The sequence below is a fragment of the Suncus etruscus genome, chromosome 11 (genome assembly GCF_024139225.1).
Source record: "Suncus etruscus isolate mSunEtr1 chromosome 11, mSunEtr1.pri.cur, whole genome shotgun sequence".
Classification (NCBI taxonomy): domain Eukaryota; kingdom Metazoa; phylum Chordata; class Mammalia; order Eulipotyphla; family Soricidae; genus Suncus; species Suncus etruscus.
The window spans coordinates 7,633,161-7,654,958 of NC_064858.1; the positions used below are offsets into that span (position 1 = coordinate 7,633,161).

General features: G+C 54.7%; 1 protein-coding gene across 2 annotated transcripts in view; it reads right to left on the bottom strand.

Moving 5' to 3' along the window:
• Positions 1-552: 552 nt before the first annotated feature.
• The window catches only part of SLCO3A1 (solute carrier organic anion transporter family member 3A1), a 51,986-nt gene continuing 30,740 nt past the window's right edge, over positions 553-21,798 (bottom strand). Inside the window, exons 3-11 of one of the 2 annotated variants that reach the window (XM_049783295.1) lie at positions 13,915-14,013; positions 10,202-10,462; positions 9,513-9,677; positions 9,237-9,435; positions 8,221-8,347; positions 5,841-6,016; positions 5,398-5,462; positions 4,697-4,939; positions 553-1,069 (exon numbers count right to left, since the gene is read on the bottom strand). In XM_049783295.1, the coding sequence (XP_049639252.1) occupies positions 987-1,069; positions 4,697-4,939; positions 5,398-5,462; positions 5,841-6,016; positions 8,221-8,347; positions 9,237-9,435; positions 9,513-9,677; positions 10,202-10,462; positions 13,915-14,013 (1,418 nt within the window). In that variant the 3' untranslated portion in view covers positions 553-986. Of the gene's footprint in view, positions 1,070-3,386; positions 4,940-5,397; positions 5,463-5,840; positions 6,017-8,220; positions 8,348-9,236; positions 9,436-9,512; positions 9,678-10,201; positions 10,463-13,914; positions 14,014-21,798 lie in introns of those variants that run through there. The other variant, XM_049783294.1, reaches the window with a different exon arrangement.

A 21,798-nucleotide genomic window follows, 5' to 3' on the forward strand; every position in this document is an offset into this window, starting at 1 on the left:
ACGTGGCACAGCGAGTCAGGATGAAAATGGGAGAGAGAGAGTCAGCAGAGGAGACAGGAGCTTACCTGTGAGGCTCAGGCTCAAAGATGCCCTATGCTCAGTCTTCCCCTGCCTCCCCACAGATGCCCAGAGTCAGACAGCTCAGGAAAAACCCTACACCACAATGTAAACGGCATTCTGGAGCACCCCTAAGACACGTGATGGGCCTCGGAGAAGGCAGACCTGTCACAATCACTCTCCTCCCATTCGAGCTAGGGTCATAGGGTCATAGAAAGAGGGGAGACAGAGGGGTTGCTGGAGAGGGTTTGGGTTCAACAGAAAAGCCAGGCTCTGAATTATGGGAGCCCCACCTGGGTGGGTCAGGACACACATGAAGGGGGTGAACCCTAGGTAAGAGGGGGCAAGAAGGGGTCAAGGCTGAGATGGACACAGAGGCCATATGAAGCAGTGTGTGTGTGTGTGTAAGGTTGTAAGATGGGAGAGGCTCTACATGCGTGTTCCCCCTTCCCCGAGAGTCCTTTCGCCCCAGGACACCAGGCAGATAAGACAGTGCACGAATGAAAATAGAGCTTTTAATTGAATTCCAATAGACGCACAGGACACGGGGGACACGGCAGGTTCCTAAGGGCTCCCTGGGAGAGTAGAAGCAGCAGAGGACAGGGAGGCACATGCCCCAGAGGGGCTGAGGCAGGGGGGCCGTGGAGATGACCCCTTCCTAGTCACATCCATCCCAGGGCTGCTTGAAGAGGAGCTGGAGAGCAGTGCTGAGAGCAGTATTTGAGAGGGGGGTGGTGGTTCCTCAAGCGGTCACCCCACTGGAGTGCATGGGGCGGGCATCAGGTGGCCGGGGAGTTGCATCCCCCTGGCAGAGTCACTGTCGGTTCCAGGGGCCATGACAGCTTAGCCCCAGGCCTGTGGCGGGCACTGGGAATGCTCCCTCAGGACAGGCCAGCCGGGGTGCGGTGTGCTCTGTGAGGAATGGACCCTCAGCTGCTCACGAAGGACTCTTCAGAGGGAGAAGGGGGCTCGGGGCACGCTTTCTCGGGTTCAATGTCTTGGTACTCGGTGCCTAGGGGGAGGGAAGAAGGGCCAGGAGGGAAAAGAGACAGGGATGGGTCTTGGTGGCCTTTGTCACAAGCTCCTTTGGTTCTACAGCACCGGGGCCACCCGCAAAGTGGGCAGGGGGGGTGTTTGCTCCCCTGAACCCCAAAGGAGCGACATCCGAACTTCCAGCTCTCAGAGGAAGGCAGGTTTTCAGGAAAGCATGTTTCCTGTGTCTGTCCCAGCGCACCTGGGCACAAAGCTGCTGTGGGAAGGCCCTTGGCTAGTGGGGCCCTGTCTTGCATGCTAGGACTAATGGCTCTTGTTGGGGGTGGGGGGACCTAGTGCCTTCTTCCAGACCTGACAGCACACACAGACAGGTATGGCTTCAGGCCGGATTGACTGGCTTCATTCTGCTGCTGTTGGCTGGGGCCTACATGTAGGCCATGTAGGCTGTGGTCCTGGCACTGCCGCTGATGGGGCCAGGGGCAGCCACCGCACGAAGCATCTTTTCTCGACTTCCACAGGCTCAGGCTTTAGGGGGGTTCCGCAGGGAGCTGAGCGAGAGGTGCTGGGATGGAAAGAGGCCTGGGGTGGGTTGGCAGGTGCAGGAAGAAGCGGAGTGGGGAGCCAAGGTCAGACTGGTGTGTGGCTGGTGGGGAAGGCAGAGGTGGAAGGCAGGTAAGGTGTCGCCGATACTGCGGGCCTGGGGTGCCCTGAACTTTGTTCAAGGCTGTTCTGCGCCCAAGAGTGGTGCACAGCACGGTGTGTGTATAGGGTGCTCATGGCCAGCTCTGGGGTCCCCTCTCAAACGAGCTTCTTGGGGGGGAGAGTTCTGGTTCTTTGTCAATTCTTGCGGAGTAGTTCCCGGTCTACTTGGGGAGGTTCTGGGCACAGAGCGAGGTGAGAATGGGGTGAATTGGTGGAGGGTCTCCCCAAGACTGAGTTTTCTGTCAGTCAAGGACATGAGACACCCCCTTGCTTGAGCATGAAAAGTGGGTGGCAGAAGCCTTGACTCATCTGGACCCCACTTCTGGGGTGTCCTCAGGTATGCTGCTTCCTGAATGGCTCATGGCCCATGACTCTGTGGCCTTTTGCCATGTGCCCTCAGCCCGTGAGTAAGCCCCCACGTTGGGCTCTTGTCGGAAGGTGAACTCCGATTCAAGGTCCCTACTGTGAGCATGTGGAAAAAAAAAAAAAAGCAACCAACAACAACAAAAAACCAATGGTCCCCAGAGCCACTGTTGGCCTCATGATAGGGACCCCAATGAAACTTGATGCTCCACAGCTGGCCTTAGAAGCAGACAGAACCCATCCAGGGACTCCATCGAGGCCGACAGAAGGGGACACCCTGGAAGAGAACAGTCACGGTGGCCCTGCTGTGTATGGAGGCAGGTTTGGTTCCGAGCTCTGGTTCTTGAGGGTCACCAAGGGTTCAGTAGTGCCGGGAAACATGGCTGGTGGTCACCTGCCCAGGGAGACCCATGCTTGAGCCTTGGTTTCTCTCCTTCCTGCACCTCCCAGGCCGGATCTTGCTCCTCCAGAGACACGAGGCATGCACTTACCTCCTGCCCAGTGGCCCAGGCTGAGCACATGAGTCTGTGGCTCACATACCCACCACAGGGAATAAAGGGATGATGAAGCCCCCCATGTCCGGCTCATGGCAGACCCATCTCCCACGGCCTAGGGGGTCAGGCTTGGCCCTTGTTCCTGATAGAAGTGAGATGAGCCACTGTGCCCATAAATAGGCAAGCTGAATCCCCGCCAACCCCACTCTGTCCCATCTTTCCAGCCCACCAGACCAGTGGACACACGATGATGGCAGGGGATAAGCAGTTCAGTGCCCCGCAAATGCCACAGACAGAGGGGACTCTAAGCCTGCATGGCAACCCCAGTCTCTGGGGTGCCAGACTCTGCTCCCTACTCCCCATTTTGGAACCCAGCAAGTTGGCCCATGCAAGCAGGAAGGTGTGCCTGTTTCTTAGAAGGGGCAGCTGGCATGTTAGGGACTGGGCATGGAGCTGGATGGAGAAATGGGGCACTTTGAATTAGAAGCCAGCACAGCTATTTCTCTTCATGCCATGCCTGGGGAAATCTACACACACACTGCCCTGGGCAGGAATTGGGGGTGCTGCAGGGCTTCTGATTTCCACCACTGCCAATCTCCCCTGGGAATTGGGCCTCAGACAGGGTGAAGGGGGCCCCAGTGCTCACAGGGAGGGAGCCAGGAGCTCCCTGCTCAAGTCCTGCTGGAACCTGTGAGCACCCACAAACATGTCTGCTGAGGCCACCATAGCTAATACTTGTTCCTTCACATGAGAAGTACAGGGAAACCACGCAAGAAGTGCTGGTGGTAACAGGTGTGTTTGGGCCAAGCTGAACTCATTTTAAAACCATGCAAATGAACATTAAGTAAAATAAACAAACCAATCAAATCAAAAGAAAAGAAATTACAAACGATAAATTGCATCCCTCGAAATACATTTTATATATATATATATTTTTTTTTTTTTTCCTGGTGCATTTAAAAAATAAAATAAAAGGAGAAACGTCAAAGCAAACAGCATAAGATGTTCAGCCTGGGGAACTGTGAACAAACACCAGTGTGGCCGACGATAAAAACTGGGAGGAGGGTCTGGTGGGTAGGGTGCTGGAAATGTGTGGGGGGGCCTCATCTTGGGTTTTTTTATTTTTTATTTGTTTGTTTATTTTTTTAAAAAATGGCAAAATGTTTGGCAGATGTCGAAGCAAATGACTTGGACACGGCTGAGGTCCCGGCTCTGAGCACGGCCAGTCATTGCCAGGTGGGCTCATGGCTTCCTGAGGTCGCTCTGTGGGGCTGGGCTGGGGGGTGCTGGCGAGGGGGCGGCATGGCCCCCCTCACCCGGCTCCCTGTGGGTCCTCAGTCTGGGCATGGAGATGGAGCTGGTGAAAAGGGCCCGGAGACGCCGAGGCCAGTCTGGGAGGCGTCCAGGTGGGCCACGGATCCACAGGTGGACGGCAGCTGAGCCACCACGCAGGGACCCTATTGCGAAGGTCAGAGGCGGCAACACCGGCCGCTCTGGGGGGCCCCGTCTTGTCCCGGCCAGTAGGACAACTCGGGCTCCTTTTATGCAATTTCCAACAATAACAACAACAACAACAACAACAACAACAACAACAACCAAACCCAACCCTGTGCAACGGTATATCTGTGCATCTCTCGGGGCCATCTGTCCTCTGAGTGGCCCAGAATTGCTTGTAGCGGTCACTCCAGTCCGGGCCACCCTGCCCTTCCTGGACAAGTGCTTGGGGGCCTAGATGGTTGGTCCGGGTCCAAGCTGGCCCGAGTCTCTGATCTTGAGGCAAACAAAGGGCAGGGATGATGTGATAGTGGTATGTGTCTGTGTGTTTGTGTGTGTCTGTGTGGGCCTCGTGGACTGGGTATTTTGTTGCTGTTGCTGCTGTTGCTGTTGTTGTCATTTTGTTTTTGTCAGCATTAAAAAAAGTGACCGTGTGGCCGCCGGATGGGGCAGCTGCTATAAAACAGACTCCATGTTCTCGCACCACTCATGGTCCTCGAGGTTATAGATAAACTTGGTCCTATGCGTGTGCTGGGCGCTGCCCGCGTCCCTCCCCAGCTTGTCCAGGGTCAGGGTAGAGGCAAAGAACTCACTGCTGCTCAGCACCCCTTCGTGGTTCTGGATGTAGCGCTGGTAGTTGCGCCGCAGGCACTGCCAGGACGTGGTGTAGAGCAGGAAGGCGGTGCACTTGAGCGCGATGGCGATGCTGACGTATAGGTAGCGGTAGGCCACGTTGTCGTAGAGCGCACAGGCACCCCGCTCCCCGCAGAAGGCGCTCCAGAGCAGGCACGTGGAGTCGATGCCCGCCCCAAAGATGAGTGGCGGGGGGATGAAGCCTGCAAGCATGAAGGATGGGCTCAGGGACCTCCCCGAAGTGGCCCCAAGTCACACGGCATCAACTGGAACTTGGGGCCAATGGCCTGCGTCCAGGGCCATGGGGATGGGGCAGTGGTTTAGTGGCACCCCTTGGGGGTTGGCCTTGAGACTCCTTAGTGATGCCCGAGGTCACTGTGTAAACCCAATTTCTGGGGCTAGAGAGTGGGGACAACAGGGTGGGCATTTGTCTAGCATGGGTCTTACTTGGGTTCCATTCTTGGCATCCCATAGAATGCCCTGAGAACTGAGTCAGGAGTAAGTCTGAACATCACCATGTGTGGCCTACACCCCACTCCCCAAAAATGAATTTTACCCCAGAGAGAGTCAACTCACCATGTCCCTAAGCACTTACTTGATTACTGGAGTGGGGAGAGAGAGAAACAGAGACAGTGAGATAGACAGAGAGACAGAGACATACCCAGCAGCCGAAGGAGGAGGAAGAGCACCCCCAGGGCGTAGGACTTGAGCTCTGGGCTGACGGTCCTGCAAGCAGAGTGGGGGGATATTTAGTAGCCATGCCCCTTGCCCCCCACAAGGTCCAGATCCAGCTGGGCAGCCCTAAGCAGCTGTGAACAAGGCTAGAGACCGCTTCTGTTCTGTGTTCCTGGGCAGCATGGACGTGGGGTTCAGTGTCTCCAGTTGGAACACAGAGTCCTAGCCAGCTGATAGTTACCCAAGGGTGGGCAGACCCCCATCCACCCAGTTGGGCCCAGTCCTGGCCCCTGCCCTGCTCACACCCCAGGGCTTTCTGGAGCCTGTTTTTAAGACTATTCCCCCAGACCTACCATGGCCCATTTCAAGGGGGCCCAGAGAAGACCTCCCGCTGGAGTGTGTTCTGGGTGGGTTTTCCGGGCTGCTTACCTGATGAGGATGATGACGGATGGCGTCTGAGCCATGGCCCCAATCATGCTACATAGGCACATGACGCAGAGGAAGATGAGGAAGGCCTCCTGGCAGCCGGGGCTCGGGCACTTTCCGGGCACCACGGTGGCATTCTCGGGTGGGACGCTGGTGAGGCAGGTGCAGCCAGTGAGGTTCTGGGGGCAAGGAGAGGGGGAAATTAGGAGAGGGAAGTGGGGTACAGGGGAGGTGGGGTGCAGGGGAGTGAGGGTACAGGATTGTCTTTCCCAGAAGACAAACAATGGGGGCTACAGCCTCTATCCCAGGGTGTGGTCGGGGGACCCACGGGTTGCCCTCCTGTCCTGCTGCTTGGCTGGGATCTTAAGGGGGTCTTGGGAGGCAAGATGGGGGTGACCCTGTTTCAGGTGATGCCACTGTGGGTTCTGGTAGCTGAGGAGGGATGAAAGAGGAGAGGCCCAGAAGCCCTGGGGTGGAAGCTTAGAGCCAGAAATGGCATTTTGTTTTTGTTTTTGGGCCATACCTGGTGATGCTCAGGGGTTACTTCTGCTATATGTGCTTAGAAATCACTTCTGGCTTGGGGGACCATATATGACACTGGGGGATCGAACCTCGGTCTGTCCTAGGCTAGCGCCAGCAAGGCAGATGCCTTACCACTTGCATTGCGCCACCACTCCGGCCCCAGAAATGGCCTTTTGTATCCTGCTGGATCGCTGCAGGGTGGGGGACACTACCTGGACCAGCCACTGTGGGTGCCATTGGCGAGTTCCTGGGACGGGCTGGGGTCATTCAGCCCTTCCCATATGCTGTCCACCCACCAGGTGCTGAGCCACAGGGGTGGAGAGCGAGGCTCATGGAAGGGAGAAGCTGGTCACTCCTAAGTAGGTCCCCTGTAGGCCTTAACCCTGCTGGGGTGGCAGACGCGAGTTTCAAAGCAATGCTATATTCTGGAATGTTCGAGAATGTTCTGGAATGGTGCCTTGCCTGGTTGGACTCTGGGCACTCAGTGCTACTGAGTTCATTTAATTCTCATAATAAGACAATAGCCCTGAGTGATTTATAGCAGAACTTCTGTTTCGGAGGGGGATGGTAAAACATTAATGAAACTGTTGTCATGAAAAATTGTAGCTGGCGTTCTTATTCCAACCATTCTCTGGGCTCTCAAAATTTCATCACCAGGCATAGAAATAAATTGCTTTATCATCTAATTTGCGAAAACAGTTTCTCCCCAACGCAACCCACTCCCCCTCCCTTACCCCCACCTCCCTGGTGATTTATTTTCTCTATAGAAAAACGTTAATAGCTGGCTAGGAAAGTAAATGTGAAAAAAATAAATCCGAGAAAAATCAAATCTTTGGAAAAATGAAAATAAATGATCAATTCTCTTCTTTTGAATCAAAGGCTACTCCCCCAAGACACTGGGGGAAGAGGCAAGACAAATGATTTTGACTCTAGACAGACTCGCTCTACCTCAGTCCCAGATTCCATTGGAGCTGGGAGCCATAGTGGAGGCCAGAGGGGCTCCTTGGGGTGGGCAGCAAACAGCTACAGTAGATCTTAGCAGAGCTCCGAAAAAGTCACCTCCGGGAGGAATAGGGACTTAGATTGCAAAGCCAGGAACCCCAAGGAATAAAGGAGAGATTCCCCTCGGTGGCAGGGGAATTTGAGTAGGGTTCTGAGAGGTGGCTAGGAGTTGGCTGACGGGAGAGAGAACACGGAAATGATGGGAATGCTACAAACTGGAAGGAAGTGTGGCCAAATGGGCATCTAAACACAGGCACTCTGGGGACTCTGGCACCTGGATCTGACTTATGGTTGCTAAGAACAGCCAGGAAAGGGGCACAGGGCTGTGGAAACAGCCTGCCACGATGAAGATGACAGGGCAGAGGTGCTATCTGGTGTGTTCCTGGGTGTGAGAGCATCCGGGGAGGGGTATCAGTGGGAAGTCAGGCAGGGGTAGGGCAGGGGGAGCCGGTGACTCAGCATCTGCTGGCATTGGGGCTTTTTCTTGTTTGGGACCACACTTGGCATTGCTCAGGGATCCCTCCTGGCAGGTTCAGGGGACGCTATGGGATGCTGAGGATTGAAGCTGGGTTGGAAGCCTGCAATGCAAACACCCTCCCCACTATACTATGGCTCCAGGGTCTGAGAACCAGAATCTGCCAGCCCCCCCCTACAATTTGGCCAGAGATGGTCCCAAGAGGCAGAGAAGTGGGGAAGAGGTTAGGCCTCTGGATGAACTATCTTGGACTGGAGATCTGAGATAAAAGGTTGGGATGACTGGTCAGAGGTGAGGTAAGAGGGTGGAGGTGAAGTCAGGATGAGAAGTTAGAGGTCTGGGTGAGAGGTCAGAGATCATAGGGGAGAGGTCAGGGGTCAGTACCGTGCTGTTGCAGCCCGCGAAGCAGGCCGACAGGTAAGTGATGCCGTCGGCCCCGCACACAGGAGTGAAGGTGTCGGTCTGGCACTCACAGTTTTTATTGCAGGGTGCATAGGGGTCCAGGGCTGAGCTGGGGTAGAAAGGGGGCTGGTGAGTGCTGGGCCCTAAGGCAGCTCTTTGCACCCCCTTCCTATCAACTTCCAACCTCCTGCACCCCTGTGCATGGAGCAGCCTAGCTCCGTTTTCTGCCTCTGACCCCATCAGAGGTCAGAGAGAGGCATAAGAGGGTGTACAAAGAGGGGGTGGACTGTGACCGGATCCAGCATATCCCTCAAGGCAGGGAGCATGGGGGGACCTAAAGCCTCGAACGTCCCCCTTAGTTCCTATGTTTGTTTTTGTTTTGGGGCCATACCCAGCAGCTCTCAGGGGTTACTGCTGGCTCTGCTCTTAGGAATCACTCCTGGCAGTCTCAGGGAACCATATGGGATGCTGGGGATCAAACCCAGGTCTGTCCTGGGTTGGCTGCATATAAGGCAAACACCCTACTGCTGTGCTATCACTTCGGCCCCCCCCCCCCCCCCGATTTCCTTAAAGAGCCTCACAACCCTTAAAGAGCCTGCCACTCCCGCCCTCATCCCCCTCCTGACCCTCTTACAACCTAAACTACAGGACTTGAAAATTTGATTTCTAGATCATGAATTTTGGGGGCCAGTGAGTTGGTGCTAGAGGTAAGATGTCTGCCTTGCAAGCGCTAGCCAAGGAAGGACCACAGTTCGATCCCTCGGCATCCCATATGGTCCTCCAAGCTAGGGGCAATTTCTGAGTGATTAGCCAGAAATAACCCCTGAGCATCAAACGGGTATGGCCTAAAAACCAAAAAAAAAGATCATAAATTTTTGTTGGTGTTTTGGGGGCTCACTCATTCCTGGTGGGACTCAGAGAAACACTCTGCTTGCTGGGGATCAAACCGGGACCTCCCCTTGTCTTCCCCTAGCAGTGGGTCCCCACCCCGCACTCACGAGTTTCCATAGGGGACGGTCACCCCGGCCACGGGCCCTGTATCGCAGCCCAGGAAGAGGAAGGACACGTAGCAGGCGGTGGACACCAGGTTGACCAGCATGGCCATGCGGATGGCGCCCAGCGCCGACAGGCTGAACTTCTTCACCAGGAGTCCGCCCAGGAAGATGCCCAGGCAGGCGCAGGGGATGGCTGTCATCCCTGCGGGGATTAGGCTGTGAGTCTTCCCGCCTCGCCCCAGCCCAACCTGCCCGGCCCAGGGTCCGAGGGGGGCTCACCCAGCAGCTGATTGGCAGACGAGGTGGTGAGGTTGAACTGCTGCTCCAGGTACTTGCCCAGGAAGGCGGCAAATCCGGCCACCACTGCGATCTCCATGCAGGCGGCCAACGTGATGCAGGTGAACACGGGGTTGGATAACAGGTGTCTTGTGACCTTGGGGATCACTGCAGGCCACAGGAATGGGTGAAGCCCTTTGGCTTTGGTTAAGGAGCCCAACTCGAAGTGCTCAAGGCTGACTGACTCCTGGCTCTGAGCTCAGGAAAAACTCCTGGTGGTATTCAGAGTTGACTCCTATCTTTGTGCTCAGGGCTGTCTCCTGTCTGTCCTCAGGGATTAGTCCTGGCTCTGCACTTGGGAACCTTCTTGATGGTGCTCAGGGCTGATTCCTGGCTCTGCACTTAGGAATCACTCCCAGAAGGCTCAGGGGACCCTATGGATGGTGGGGATTGAACCTGGGTTAGCTGTGTGCAAGGTCAGTGCCTTCCCTGCTGTGCTATCACTCTGGCCCCGTTTTATCCTTCATTACCCTAAAGTTTTTGGAATGTGATCCCCCAAACCAAGGAGTTGGGTTCATTTCTGATGCAGGAAAGTGGACCTGAGAACCCACCACCAGCTGTACCCGGCACTGTACCAGCTCTGAGGCCCATTCCGGCACACCACACCCACTTCCACCAGGTTCAGTCCTCACCTCGAAGCTGCTGGAAGCAAGAGGCAGAGCTGTCAGGGTGCAGCGGGTGCCGCACCACCCCGTTGCTGGGCTTCGGGGGCCCATCCCTGTCGGGCAGCATGGCCTGCTCACTCTCCAGGCCCGAGTCGGGGTGCGGGGGCAGCGACTGTGGGAAACCGAACATCCAGAGCGAGGAGAAGAAGAGCAGAGCGCCACAGAGGAGGAAGCCACCCCACCAGGCCCCGATCCAGCGAGGGTCATCTGGGGTGATGTCCAGGTTGCCTGTGATGGGAAATCAGGGTGAGGGGTGCCTGCTGGCAGGGGCGGGGGTCTCCATGAACCAGGTTCTGATTGCTCTTCCCACACTGAGCTGCCACCAGCTCAACAGGGAAGAGGAGCCAGCCCAGAAAGGGACTGGACAGATGCACAGAGAAGCCAAAGGATCACAGACAGAACTGGAAGGGGGTTAACATGGATCTTGGATGTGGATGAGCAAGACACACCCCTGTGTCTCCTGTCCTTTCCCACTCTCTAATTCTGCCCCCAAAGGTGGGCCGCTCATAGAGGTTCTGTCCTCTTTGGGAGACAGAGAGGGGACGATCACCCAGGAAGTGGGGCTCCCACCCACATTGCCCCTTGATCCTGGGGTCCTGGGGGTTCTACATTAGCTGAGTTCCCCTGACCCCTGCTGTTTACCAGGGGCTGGAGCAACCTGAAGCCGGCAGCCAGGGTGCCAGAGGGGGTCCCATGTGACCCCTTCTGTATGTGAGGGGGTCCCAAACCCTCTTTCTACTGTGACCAAGGGCGCAACCCTAGGAGGCTGGATCAGTCGAAGTCCAGGATCAGGGGGTGCTGGCCAAATCAGGGGTGGTGTTGGTATACCAGGAAGGACAGGGGTGAGCCTGGTCCAAATAATAGCCCCCTTTGCACTTGGGGGCCCCAAGGAGGAGGCACTGGGTTGGGGGAGTCCCCAGTCCCCCAGTTTCCCCAGAGTCAGCCCCCCATTTGTGAAATAATGAGCTAAAATGGTGAGCTCTAGCTCACACCCCTCTCCGGAGCCCCCTTTGCATGGGGGGAGCCCTGTCCTCCCATCTTTGCCCCTCATTGGTCTCCAGTTGCCCTTGGAGTAGCAGAAGCAGCTGGCTCTAATCCCTGGAATCTTGGATGTGTGTGTGTGTGTGTGTGTGTGTGTGTGTGTGTGTGTGTGTGTGTGTGCGCGCGCGCGCGTGCGTGCGTGTCTCATCCTGCTTACTCAACACCATGGCAGTGTCCCCACTCCAGGTACCCCCTAGCCAGGCCCACCACTGTAGATGCCTAAAGGCTACACCTGACTCACTTTCTCCTCCGCCTGAGAGCTGGGAACAAACACTCTTAGCCATAAGGAAAGAGACCTGTAGGATTCACCGGGAGAAAGAAGTCAAAGGGACCCGACTGGATAGAAAACCGCATTATTTTTTGAATGGATGAATCAACTCTGCACCATCAGGAGATGATGGATGGAGAACCAGGGTACTTGTTTCTACCAAGCCTCCTGGGAGAAGAGATGAGCCTTCTGGGGGGAGCTGGGTGGGTCCCCAGAGTCTCGGGCAAGGTCCCAACACCCTCTGCTGGGAAGATGGTGGAACTGCGCCCACATCTGGCACCTCCAGCATCTCTAAGCCTGTGAGGTACCCACCCCCCTGCCCTGGTCATGCCCTTGTTCCTGATGCAGAGGGCCAAGGAGCCTGGCTCACTCCCAGTGCATCAGAGGCTGTGATGCACTGCTAAATCTCAGCAGAGATGAAGCTCTGAGGATTTGGGGGCTCAGGACTCCCTCACTCACCCTCCCCGTAGGGCACTCACTCCTGGGGGATCCCCGAGCTGGATCCACCCTGATGTCCATTTCCTAGGGCTTGCTGACCTTGGGGGGTGATCAGACCGGGTCAAGAGCAGGGGAGCCCTTCTCCACTGGGAACCCTGAATCAGTGGCACTCAGCACACCAGCTCCAGAGCTGGAGGAGATGGCCACGCGAGTGAGCTGTCAGCAGGGCCAGGCCACACCATGTGGCATGAGTGGTCAATGGACCATGAGAACATCCAGCCTCTGCTCTGGGCAGAAGCTTCCACTGCCCCAGTTGCATTTTCTGCCTGAGTAACATCATCAGCCTGAGACACATGATAGGTGGCAAGTCAGGCCACATCTCATCACATCCATCTCATCAGGCCACACCCCATCTCTGTCTAGCTATGCCCACATATCAAGCCACTGAATATTGCCATCAAGTCTTTCCTCTCAAACCAAGCCACGCCCACAGTCAAACATGTCTCCTACTTTCAAACCACGCCCTCATTTAATCAAGCCACGCCCCATCTCAAAGTAGCCCTGCCATGCCCATAGTAAACCATGCCTCCTGTCTTTCAAGCCACACCCTCACCTTCATCAAGCCCCGCCCTGCCAGGTAAAGCCACGCCCCATCTCAGAGAAGCCCTGCCCTGTCAGGTAAAGCCACGCCTCCACTTGTCAAACCACACCTTCTGTCTTTCAGGCCACGCCCCTCACCTTCATCAAGCCATGCCCATCTCAAAAAAAGCCCTGCCCTATTAAGCCACGCCTCCACCCATCAAGCCAAGCCCCTCATCTTCATCAGGCCACACCCCATCTCAAAGAAGCCACGCCCTGCCAGGTCAAGCCACGCCTCTCCATCTCCATCATACCACCTTGGTCCCCACATTTGTGGAGCATTTGGGTATGTAGAAACACTTGGGTTTGGAAGGTTCATCAGTGCTGGCCACTGAGCTCATGTTCCATGCCCCAAGGCCACACCACCCTGCTCCCCTGCTGCCCAGGTCAGAGAGCGGGTTGGGTGCATTCAGCATGCAGCTTCCCAGGGACCTGTCACAGGGTACACAGCAAGAGATCCTGAGACCATTGGGCCACTCACACCTCTGGCAGGGGCCCCAGCTTTAGAGAAGGGGTGAAGTGAAGCGATCCCTCAGTATGGTTCTTTTGGGGCTCTCCCCCCACAAAGAACGCTGCCCAGCTGACTGGGCTTCCCCAATCAGTTTCCCAGGGTCATGCTGGGCTCATCTGATGGGGGGCAGAGACAGGGCCAGTTAGGTGAGGCAGGCTCCGGGCTGTATCTCACCCCCTTTCCTCAGAATCCAACCCACCACCCATTTCTGAGAGTCTACACTGGAAAGTGTGTCATTGTGGCCAAACCTGTACAAGGTCTATCCACATGCCCGAAAACATATCTGATCACATCAGTGTCCTGTCCCTGGCACCCCCGTCCTCCCTCCCCAATCTACATCTCTGTACTCCATACTAAGGCCCAGTGGACTCGGTAAGACCTTGTAGGTAAGACCACACCCAGATGGGGCTGGAGAGATAGCATGGAGGCAAGGCATTTGCCTTGGATGCAAAAGGACAGAGGTTCGAATCCCAGCATCCCATATGGTTCCCTGAGCCTGCCAGGGGCAATTTCTGAGTGTAAAGCCAGGAGGAACCCCTGAGTGCTGCTGCATGTGACCCCAAAACAAAACAAAAACAAACAAAAAAGACCACACCCAGAGAGACAGGGGCACAGCTGGTGTGGGGGAGTCCCCTCCCTTGATGTACAGAGGCAGATGTGATCATGAGTGTCTGGGCCCTCTGACCCCTGGCTCCAGGGGCCATCCTGGGGCTTCCCCAAGAGAAGGAGGGCTGTGTGTGTGTGGGGGGGGGGGTGTCCCCTGGATGAATGCCCAATGCTTACTTGTGTCGATGAAAATGGCATCCACATAGATTTTGGTGCAGAAGGAACCCAGGATGAACCCGCAGGCTGGCCCGAACACCAGCATTGTGAACAGGATTCCTGCAAGGAAACAGAACCAGGAGACAGGTGAGGATGGGTCGGCCACGGATAGCGCACCTAAGGGTACAAATGACAGCACCAAGAGAGGGTCTGAAGGTCCCGACTAGTCCAACGTGGAAAGCTCAGGAAGCACGTGGGACAGGCAGCACCAACATTCTAGCACTTTCCACAGGATTTTTGGCGGACCTGGGGCCCCCTACTGCAGTGGTTGATTTGGGGAGGACTCTCTAGAAGTGCTCAAGATGGGCTCTGGGCAGGCTGGCATTGATCCAGTGCTTCTCATATAGTGGGGCATGAGGCTCCGTAAAGTGGGCGCGCTTGACCTCGGCAAACACTGTCATAACAAGATAAGGCCCAGGCCCGTGTTTATGTCTCTTTATGTCTCTGGAGCTGAGTTGCTGTGTCCTGCTTCAAACCCCGCTTCGAAAAGCTACGCATTGCAAAACGAGCTCAATGTAGCCATTCATCCAGACATTGCCTCTGATTAAAACATCATTAAAATTATTTTATATATTTTTGTTTTGCAGGTTAAAGTTATTTTTTTTTTAAATAAAGATACTATTTACAGTCGCACAAAAAATGTTTTCTTCTTCCTAGGGGAGCATGACAGAAAATAATTAAGAAGCACTGTATTTAATCTAAGGAGCAGGACCCATTGAGCAGTTTCAGTTCTTTGCCCACTGGAGGGCAGCACTGGCCCAGAAATAAACATGCCAGGGATGGCCCGAGTCGCAGGCTTATTGCTCAGGAAGTCCAGGCTCTGGCATCTCTGCTCTCTGCCCTGCACTTGCGTCTTTCACCCTGGAATTCCAGACCCAGCTCCTCCTTGCACAAGGCAGGTCACAGCCCTGGGCAGTGGGAGAGCAGTGTCCAGGGGCAACCCCCGTAGCTTTATGGAATGGTGCCTGAGCCCTACTAACTCTGAGCATGCTAGACCAGCTAACCTGAGGCAACCCCACCCACCCAGTCTCCCCGAAAGTCGTCCAGGACGAGGCCCCTGGGTCCTCCTACCCCAGCATCACATGCCCTGACACGCCTGTTCTTTCCTCCCACACTCAACTCCTGTATGAGGCCTTTCCAAGAGGGCTGGGTCAAGAGCTCCCCATTCCCCACTTCCTGGTGTCTCTTAACACAGAGACCCCTCTGCCCTCTACCCTGGAGTATTTGGAGGCAAACGGACCCTAATTCTGGGCTTAATGTCCAGAGATCAGGATCGAACATGGGTTATGAGAACTCAGAAGGGTAGAGCATGCTCACCAGCACCCCTGAAATATGTGTCTGCACATTGGGGCCTCCCAGCGCACACCCCCAGCCCTGCCAGGTGTGACCCCAAATTCAACACCCAGCCCTCCAACACTCCATGAACAAGAGGTTCGAGTCCAGCTACCTTCACGCCTGAACAATAATGAAAAGGCTTTTGTAGGGGTGTGGCCTGTCCCCCCCAACCCCCCCCTAGGGGTCTAGGACTGGGTCCTAGAGCATATTTTCAGCCACTCCATTTGCTTGTTCTTTGACAGGCTTGTTCATCAACCTGACAGCACAGGCTGCACCCACATTTTCTTTCACTTTGCACTCAGGGGTCACTGCTGGGGAAAGATCAGGGACCCTATAGAATGTTGGGGGATTAAACAAGGTGAATGCCCTACCCCCTAGGCTATCTCTCTGACCCCCAGGACCTGGCCAGGCCATTCGGGCTGATGGACAGAGGGTGCAGGGAGGGAAACTGGGGATATTGGTGGTGGGAAATATGCACTGGCTCCCTAAGCCTGGCAGGAGTGATTCCTGAGTGTATATATATATATATATATATATTCCTCAGGAGTAACCCCTGAACACTGCCGGGTATGGCCCCCAAACCAAACCAAAACAACAAAATAAAACATAATTAAATAATTAAAAAAGCAAAGGGCTCGCTGTAGAGAACCCGGGACTCAAGGCCCACAGGATGTGGGGAGACCCCTCAGAGCAGGATCCCAACCCTCACAGTCATCTCCGTCCACCCTCTGTGCCAGGCCCCTACCACCCCAGGGCTCACCCTGGACTCTGCTCCCCAGGACCGTGGAATGTGGGGCTTCTGGAAGTTTCTCTTCCCCCTTGCTACAGCCCCCATACTCCACAGGCCCAGCAGGGTGGCTCCTGAGACCCTAGGGATCCTTCAAGTGGATCTCAGCAGTGGATGATGGAGAGGGGGCCTGGTTCTTGGGGAGTTAGTCCAATCACCCACCCCACCCCCAGGGCTTGGGGTCACTCAAGATCCTGTGTTTTCCTGTGAATCCTGGCACCTGAGTCCCATGGACCAGCCTTCTAGGTACCTGCGGGCTGTGGCCAGGAGTTTGACAAAAAAGATGGTGACAGAGTGAGTGAAGGAACTGGTCTCGGGCTTTCACAGAGCCCCAACTCTGACCACAGAGCACTGAGCTCATAGTCTGAAGATCAGAGAATACAGAGCTTGAATCATAGAGCATCGAGCCAGAGCCCAGAGCAAAGAGCACAGAACTCAGAGCACAGAGCACATAGAACAGGCATTTAGCCTAGAACTCAGAGCGCAGACACACAGAACAGTTGAGTACTCGGCACAGCACCACAGAGCACACAGCAGCGGGCAGGGAGCGTTCCACACAGTACTGAACACCCAGCACTCATCACCAAGCACTGAGCCATAGCACAGCGGGAAGGTGTTTCCCTTGCATGCTGCTGGCTCAGGTTCGATTCCTGGCATCCCATAATGTCCCCTGAGTCTGCCAGGAGTAATTTGAGCACCACCGAGTATGGTCCCAAAACAAACGAACAAAAAAACAAAGTACCTGATTCTAAGCACAGACACTTGGCACAGTACCAAACATTGCACTCAGCACCAAGTACTGAGCACTGCTCCTCAGCAGCTCCTCTTTGACTGCCTGCTGTGTGCAGTGACCCAGGTGGTCAGCTCTGGCCAGACAAGGGAGAGCACCCAGGGTTGCAGGTCTGTTCTGTTGGGGTGTGTCCCGAGTACCCCCACTCCACTTGGTGTCCCAGGACCTAGACATAGAAACCCCAAGGACTGAGCAGCAGAGGCCCTTGTGCCCTGGAGCTCATCTGTGCAGCCCTTGCTAAACTCTCAACCTCCTCCCAGATCCTTCCAGAACCTAGAACCTTCCAACCCCAGTGGCTGACCCAACTTAAGACTTCAAGGACTAGAGACTGAATCAGCAAAGGGTCCACAAGTCTCCATGTACAGCAATAAAGCGCGAAACTCAAAAGCCAAAGAAGAGGGGCCTCAGGTAAGACCCACAGTTTTGTAAATGCTGAATGAAGACGCACTTTCGAGGTGTTTGGGAGGGACCAGGGAGAACCGAATCAACAGCAGGAGGACACTGAATGAGTCCGAGAAAAACTGGAGGGAAAGTTGGTCTGATTGTAGAGGGATGGAGTGGGGTAAGCAAAGCTGGTGATAGAGATCAATGACCCTTTGGGACTTCTGGTACCTATGGTGACAATTCCAGCATAAAGGACTTTGTCTTAGGGCAGCGTCAGGGGTACAGGAAGCGGGAGGGACCCTTGAAGCAACGGGATTGGACTGAGCTGGCGGCAGATTGGTCTTTTGGTGGGTGTTCAGAGCTTCCTCCTGGCTCTGGGCTCAGGAGCCACTCTGGGTGGTTCTCGATGGATTTGGGGGGGGTCGAAGCCTGTGCCCATGACATATATCCTCCTCACTGTTCCCTGCCTCCAACCCCAGGCAAAAGGGCAAATATTTCTCTTCCCATAAGAGGCCTGGAAGGAAGTATTTCATAGATGCTAATGATCGCGCAGGGACCAGGGAGAACCCTATTCTGGGGGATAGGCTGGGGAGGGGGGAACGTTTGCACCAAATTCCAGGGACCATTTTAGGAAACGTGGTTGGGGAAAGGACTCGCCCTCAGTCCCCTCCACTGTACTCCCAGATGTGTCTGGACTGAGTCCTGCACAGCCCAGCCTGGCAAAAGTTTCTGGCCCAAATGCTCTGTTCTCAGAGAGAGAAAAATAAACATCCCTCAGCACCCCACATCCCACTCGGGGTAAAAAAAAAAATTCTACATGGGAGTGCAAGAAACAACTTTCCCCATTATTCCAGCAGCCTTTTACTGAGGAAACTCCTGCTTTGGGAGCAAAAAATAATAAATAAATAAAATCAAAGAAAACATCCGTTTTCAAAAGTCACGTGGGCACTGCTCAGCTCTCACCAGTCACCTCCAGTGCCCAAATGCAGCAGGGCCTGCCCAGGGGGGACAAATGCCAGTCTGGCACCCTCTGGCACGGAACAAGCTCCTTTTCTTTCCCCGAAGCCAGAATCGTACAATAGACGTGGGGAGTTTTCGAATAAACATTCCCCACTAAGAGAAGAGAAGCAGCCGGCCACAGGCTAGCCTTTCCCAGAAGAAAGGCCTTTTCCTGCCTCTTTCCCGCCCTTTCAGATCATCTGTGCCAACAGGCTGGCATTTAATTAACTCTTCCCTTAAGTGCATGCCCTCTGGAATCTGGAGAGATTGCCATCTTCTCTTTCTTAGCTATGTGCAGTTTTATTTATTTTGGGGGGAGGCGGATTGTGGCTGAAATTTTCAGGCATTCGTGGATCTCAAGCACACATGGGTATCCAGGGGTGTGGGTAGGTGGTCTGGGCATTTGGGAGCTCACATCAAGTCCGGCAGAGATGTTGTGGCTTGGCCAACGATGCCCCCAAACACTCCTTACTGCCAGCCCACACTCCTGGCAACATTGCACTTGGCCTTGGTTTTATTTAGAAGGTTCTGCGGGAAAGTTGCAGTTTCCCAGAGGCAAAGGCTGGTTTGGAAAATCCGGGTCCTGACCTTGTAACACCAACAAGTGAGTGTGGTCGGGGATGGGGGATATTTCCTTTGGGGTTATAGCAGCCCCCCCCCCTTGGAGGAACAACCTCCAAGAAGCCTTTGCTTCTCTTTTCCTAATTTCTGGGAGCTCCGAAAAGTGGCCGGATATTTGCAGGATAAATAAGCAACTTTCTAGGGCCAGAGTGATAGCACAGCAGTAGGGTGTTTGCCTTGCATGCGGTTGACCCTGGACAGACCTGGGTTCGATCCCCAGCATCCCATATGGTCCCCGAGCCAGGAGCAATTTCTGAGTACATAACCAGGAGTGACCCCTGAGCATCACCAGGTGTGGCCCCAAAACAAAGCAAAACAATAACAACAACAAAGAAAACCCAAGCAACTTTTGAGGTCACTGGAGAGTGACCCCATGGCAGGCCTGGGTATAAGCCTTGGCACCGCAGGAAGAGCCTCAACCCTAACCTCATCACTTTATGGGTCTGAGAGTCTTCCTTTCCAATGTGCCCAAGACTGCCCATCCAGTGTGCAAATGGGGGAACTGAGGCTCAGGTCTGGAAGCTGTTCCATGGGCCCTCAAAGATGAGACTGGTATTCCTCGAAGCACCCACCCCTGCAGGCACCACCCATCTCCCCACACCTTCCCCGTGCTAGCCACTCCAGCCAAGAGGTAAATAGGCACACAAAGCACTTTTGAAGGTGCTGCTGCCATCACTCGGGGACCCCCCCCCCCCCAAGGACCTGCTTTTCTGATGAATTTACCGGATGGGGCAGGCAGACAGCAGGTACTTCACAGAATTGCTGCCCAGGAGAGAGTGAGAGAGGGAAGGAGAGAGGAGAGGGAGAGAAAGGTGGAGAGAGGGAGATAGAGGAGAGGAGAGAAGAGAGGAATGAGGGAGAGAATGGGAAGAGGAGGGAGGGAGAAAAGAGGAAGGAAGAGAGGAGAGAGAGGGAGAGGGAGAGAGGAAGAGAGAGAGAGATGTCCTTTTTAAAGGCTTTGCTCTCTTATATCCTTTTTTCCTCCCCCAAAGGGCCCACTGGGATTTGACCCCATAGGATGGGAAGTATTTTGGAGGTAGGGTCTCAAATGTGATCAGGAATCTAGGCCCAGACGTCAAGGATAGGGGTGGCTAGGGAGTGCTAAGGTGGTGGAGCACGTGAAAACTCCAAGTTCCATCCTGGCAGTGGCTCTGTTTCCCTGTGCACTGCATATGGGACCATACAGGAAGCCAGGGGATCGAACAGCGGTTCATTGTTGGTCAGCGTGTGCAAGGCAAACGCCTTACCTCTTGCACCACCACTCTGGCCCCAAGCTGAAACTTCTAACGACAGTCTCTGAGTTGCGCAAACATGCAATGCCACCGGCCCTTCTAGAAACATTTCTGGCATCGACGCCTGTGGGAATGAGTTGGAGTTGAATGTGGAGGCTGGGGACTGGTCTGCAGAACTCCTAAGCACTCAATTGGGGCCACACCATATATACGAGAGCTTGTATCCCACAGTCCTGCTCCCATGACCCCAGCTTGCAAGTTCTGTTCCATCCCTGGTCTCAGCCAGGGTCCCAGGACATGGGCCCCCTGTATGTGTATCCTTGTAGGTACATCATAACCTTAACTCCCTACATGGAGGAAAGGGGGAAGACCCTTAGAACTGGGGTTGGGCCCCAAAGCCACTGACTTGGGGAAAAAAACAATCCTGACAGCAATGATAGACAGCTGAGACAGTCTCCTGCTCCTCCCTCCTCTCTCTCTTTCTGAACCCCCACACTCACTTGCCCTTCCCCCAAGGGGCGTCACAGAACCCACATCCCTGCAGTCTTCATTCTATATAATCAAATTGGCTCCTTTCCTCCTGCTGATCTGTCTGGGGTTAATTTGATTCCTCACCCAGCAAGGAAAGAAGGAAATTTCCTCTCTGCACGCCCTGGCCCTGCCCTGCACCCCCCAGATACCTTCTTAAGCTTGGCCCTAAAAAATGAGCACAGCCTGGAGGCAGGTCCATAAGGTTCTGGTGTGGTCATTACTCCATGACCCTTGAGCGGCATTGGGGACCTTGTCCAGTTGGTAAGAGGGACCCAGAAACAAGGGGATAGGAGGAAGTTAACCGAGGGCAGGGCTGAGAGCTGGAGTGAATGTGTGTGTATATGTGTGTGTGTGTGTGTGTGTGTGTGTGTGTGTGTGTGTGTGTGTGTGTGTGTGTGTGTGTGTGCAGGGTTGTGTTTGTTCAACCATGCTGCCTTGGTGCCCTGCTTGCTGGCCCTGCCAAACTGGCACCTCCTGATTCTCATTCATTCAGAAAAACATCCGGGATGTGAGGGCCGAAACTCAGTGGACGGATCAACGAAGCACAAACTTGGGAGCAGCACGCAGAACTTGGCCCCGAACTGAGACGGGCTGTTGGGGGGTCACGGAGGAGCAAAACAGGTGTGGACCGATCTGCCATGGGGAGAGAGAGGGGCCGAGAGCGATCGCGGTTTATGGTTCCTGGTTCACACTCCCCACAAATGACTCAAACCTCATTTTACATGTCTGTGAGAGCCAAGCTAGCTGGGGACCCATGTTGTCCCCAGCAGAATAGCATCTTTCCTCTATTCCTACACACACACACCCTTTATGATGGCCAGAACTCAGAGTTGTCATTGTACCCCCCCACACCCAGAGTCCAGACTAGAGTCCAGGGTACGGACGGGACAAGGGGTGATAACCCACTATGGGTTCCAAGGTTCGCAAACCGGGAATGTGGAGCTTGGGGGCTTTGATCTGGCAATCCCCAAAGGAATATTTGAGGTGTGGTAAGGGGGTGGATTTAAGCTGCAACTTTTTTTTTTTTTTGCCTTTTGGGTCACACCCAGTGATGCTCAGGGAAAACTCCTGGCTATGCGCTCAGAAATCGCTCCTGGCTTGGGAGACCATATGGGACTCCGGGGGATCGAACAGCGGTCCATTCTTGGTTAACGTGTGCAAGGCAA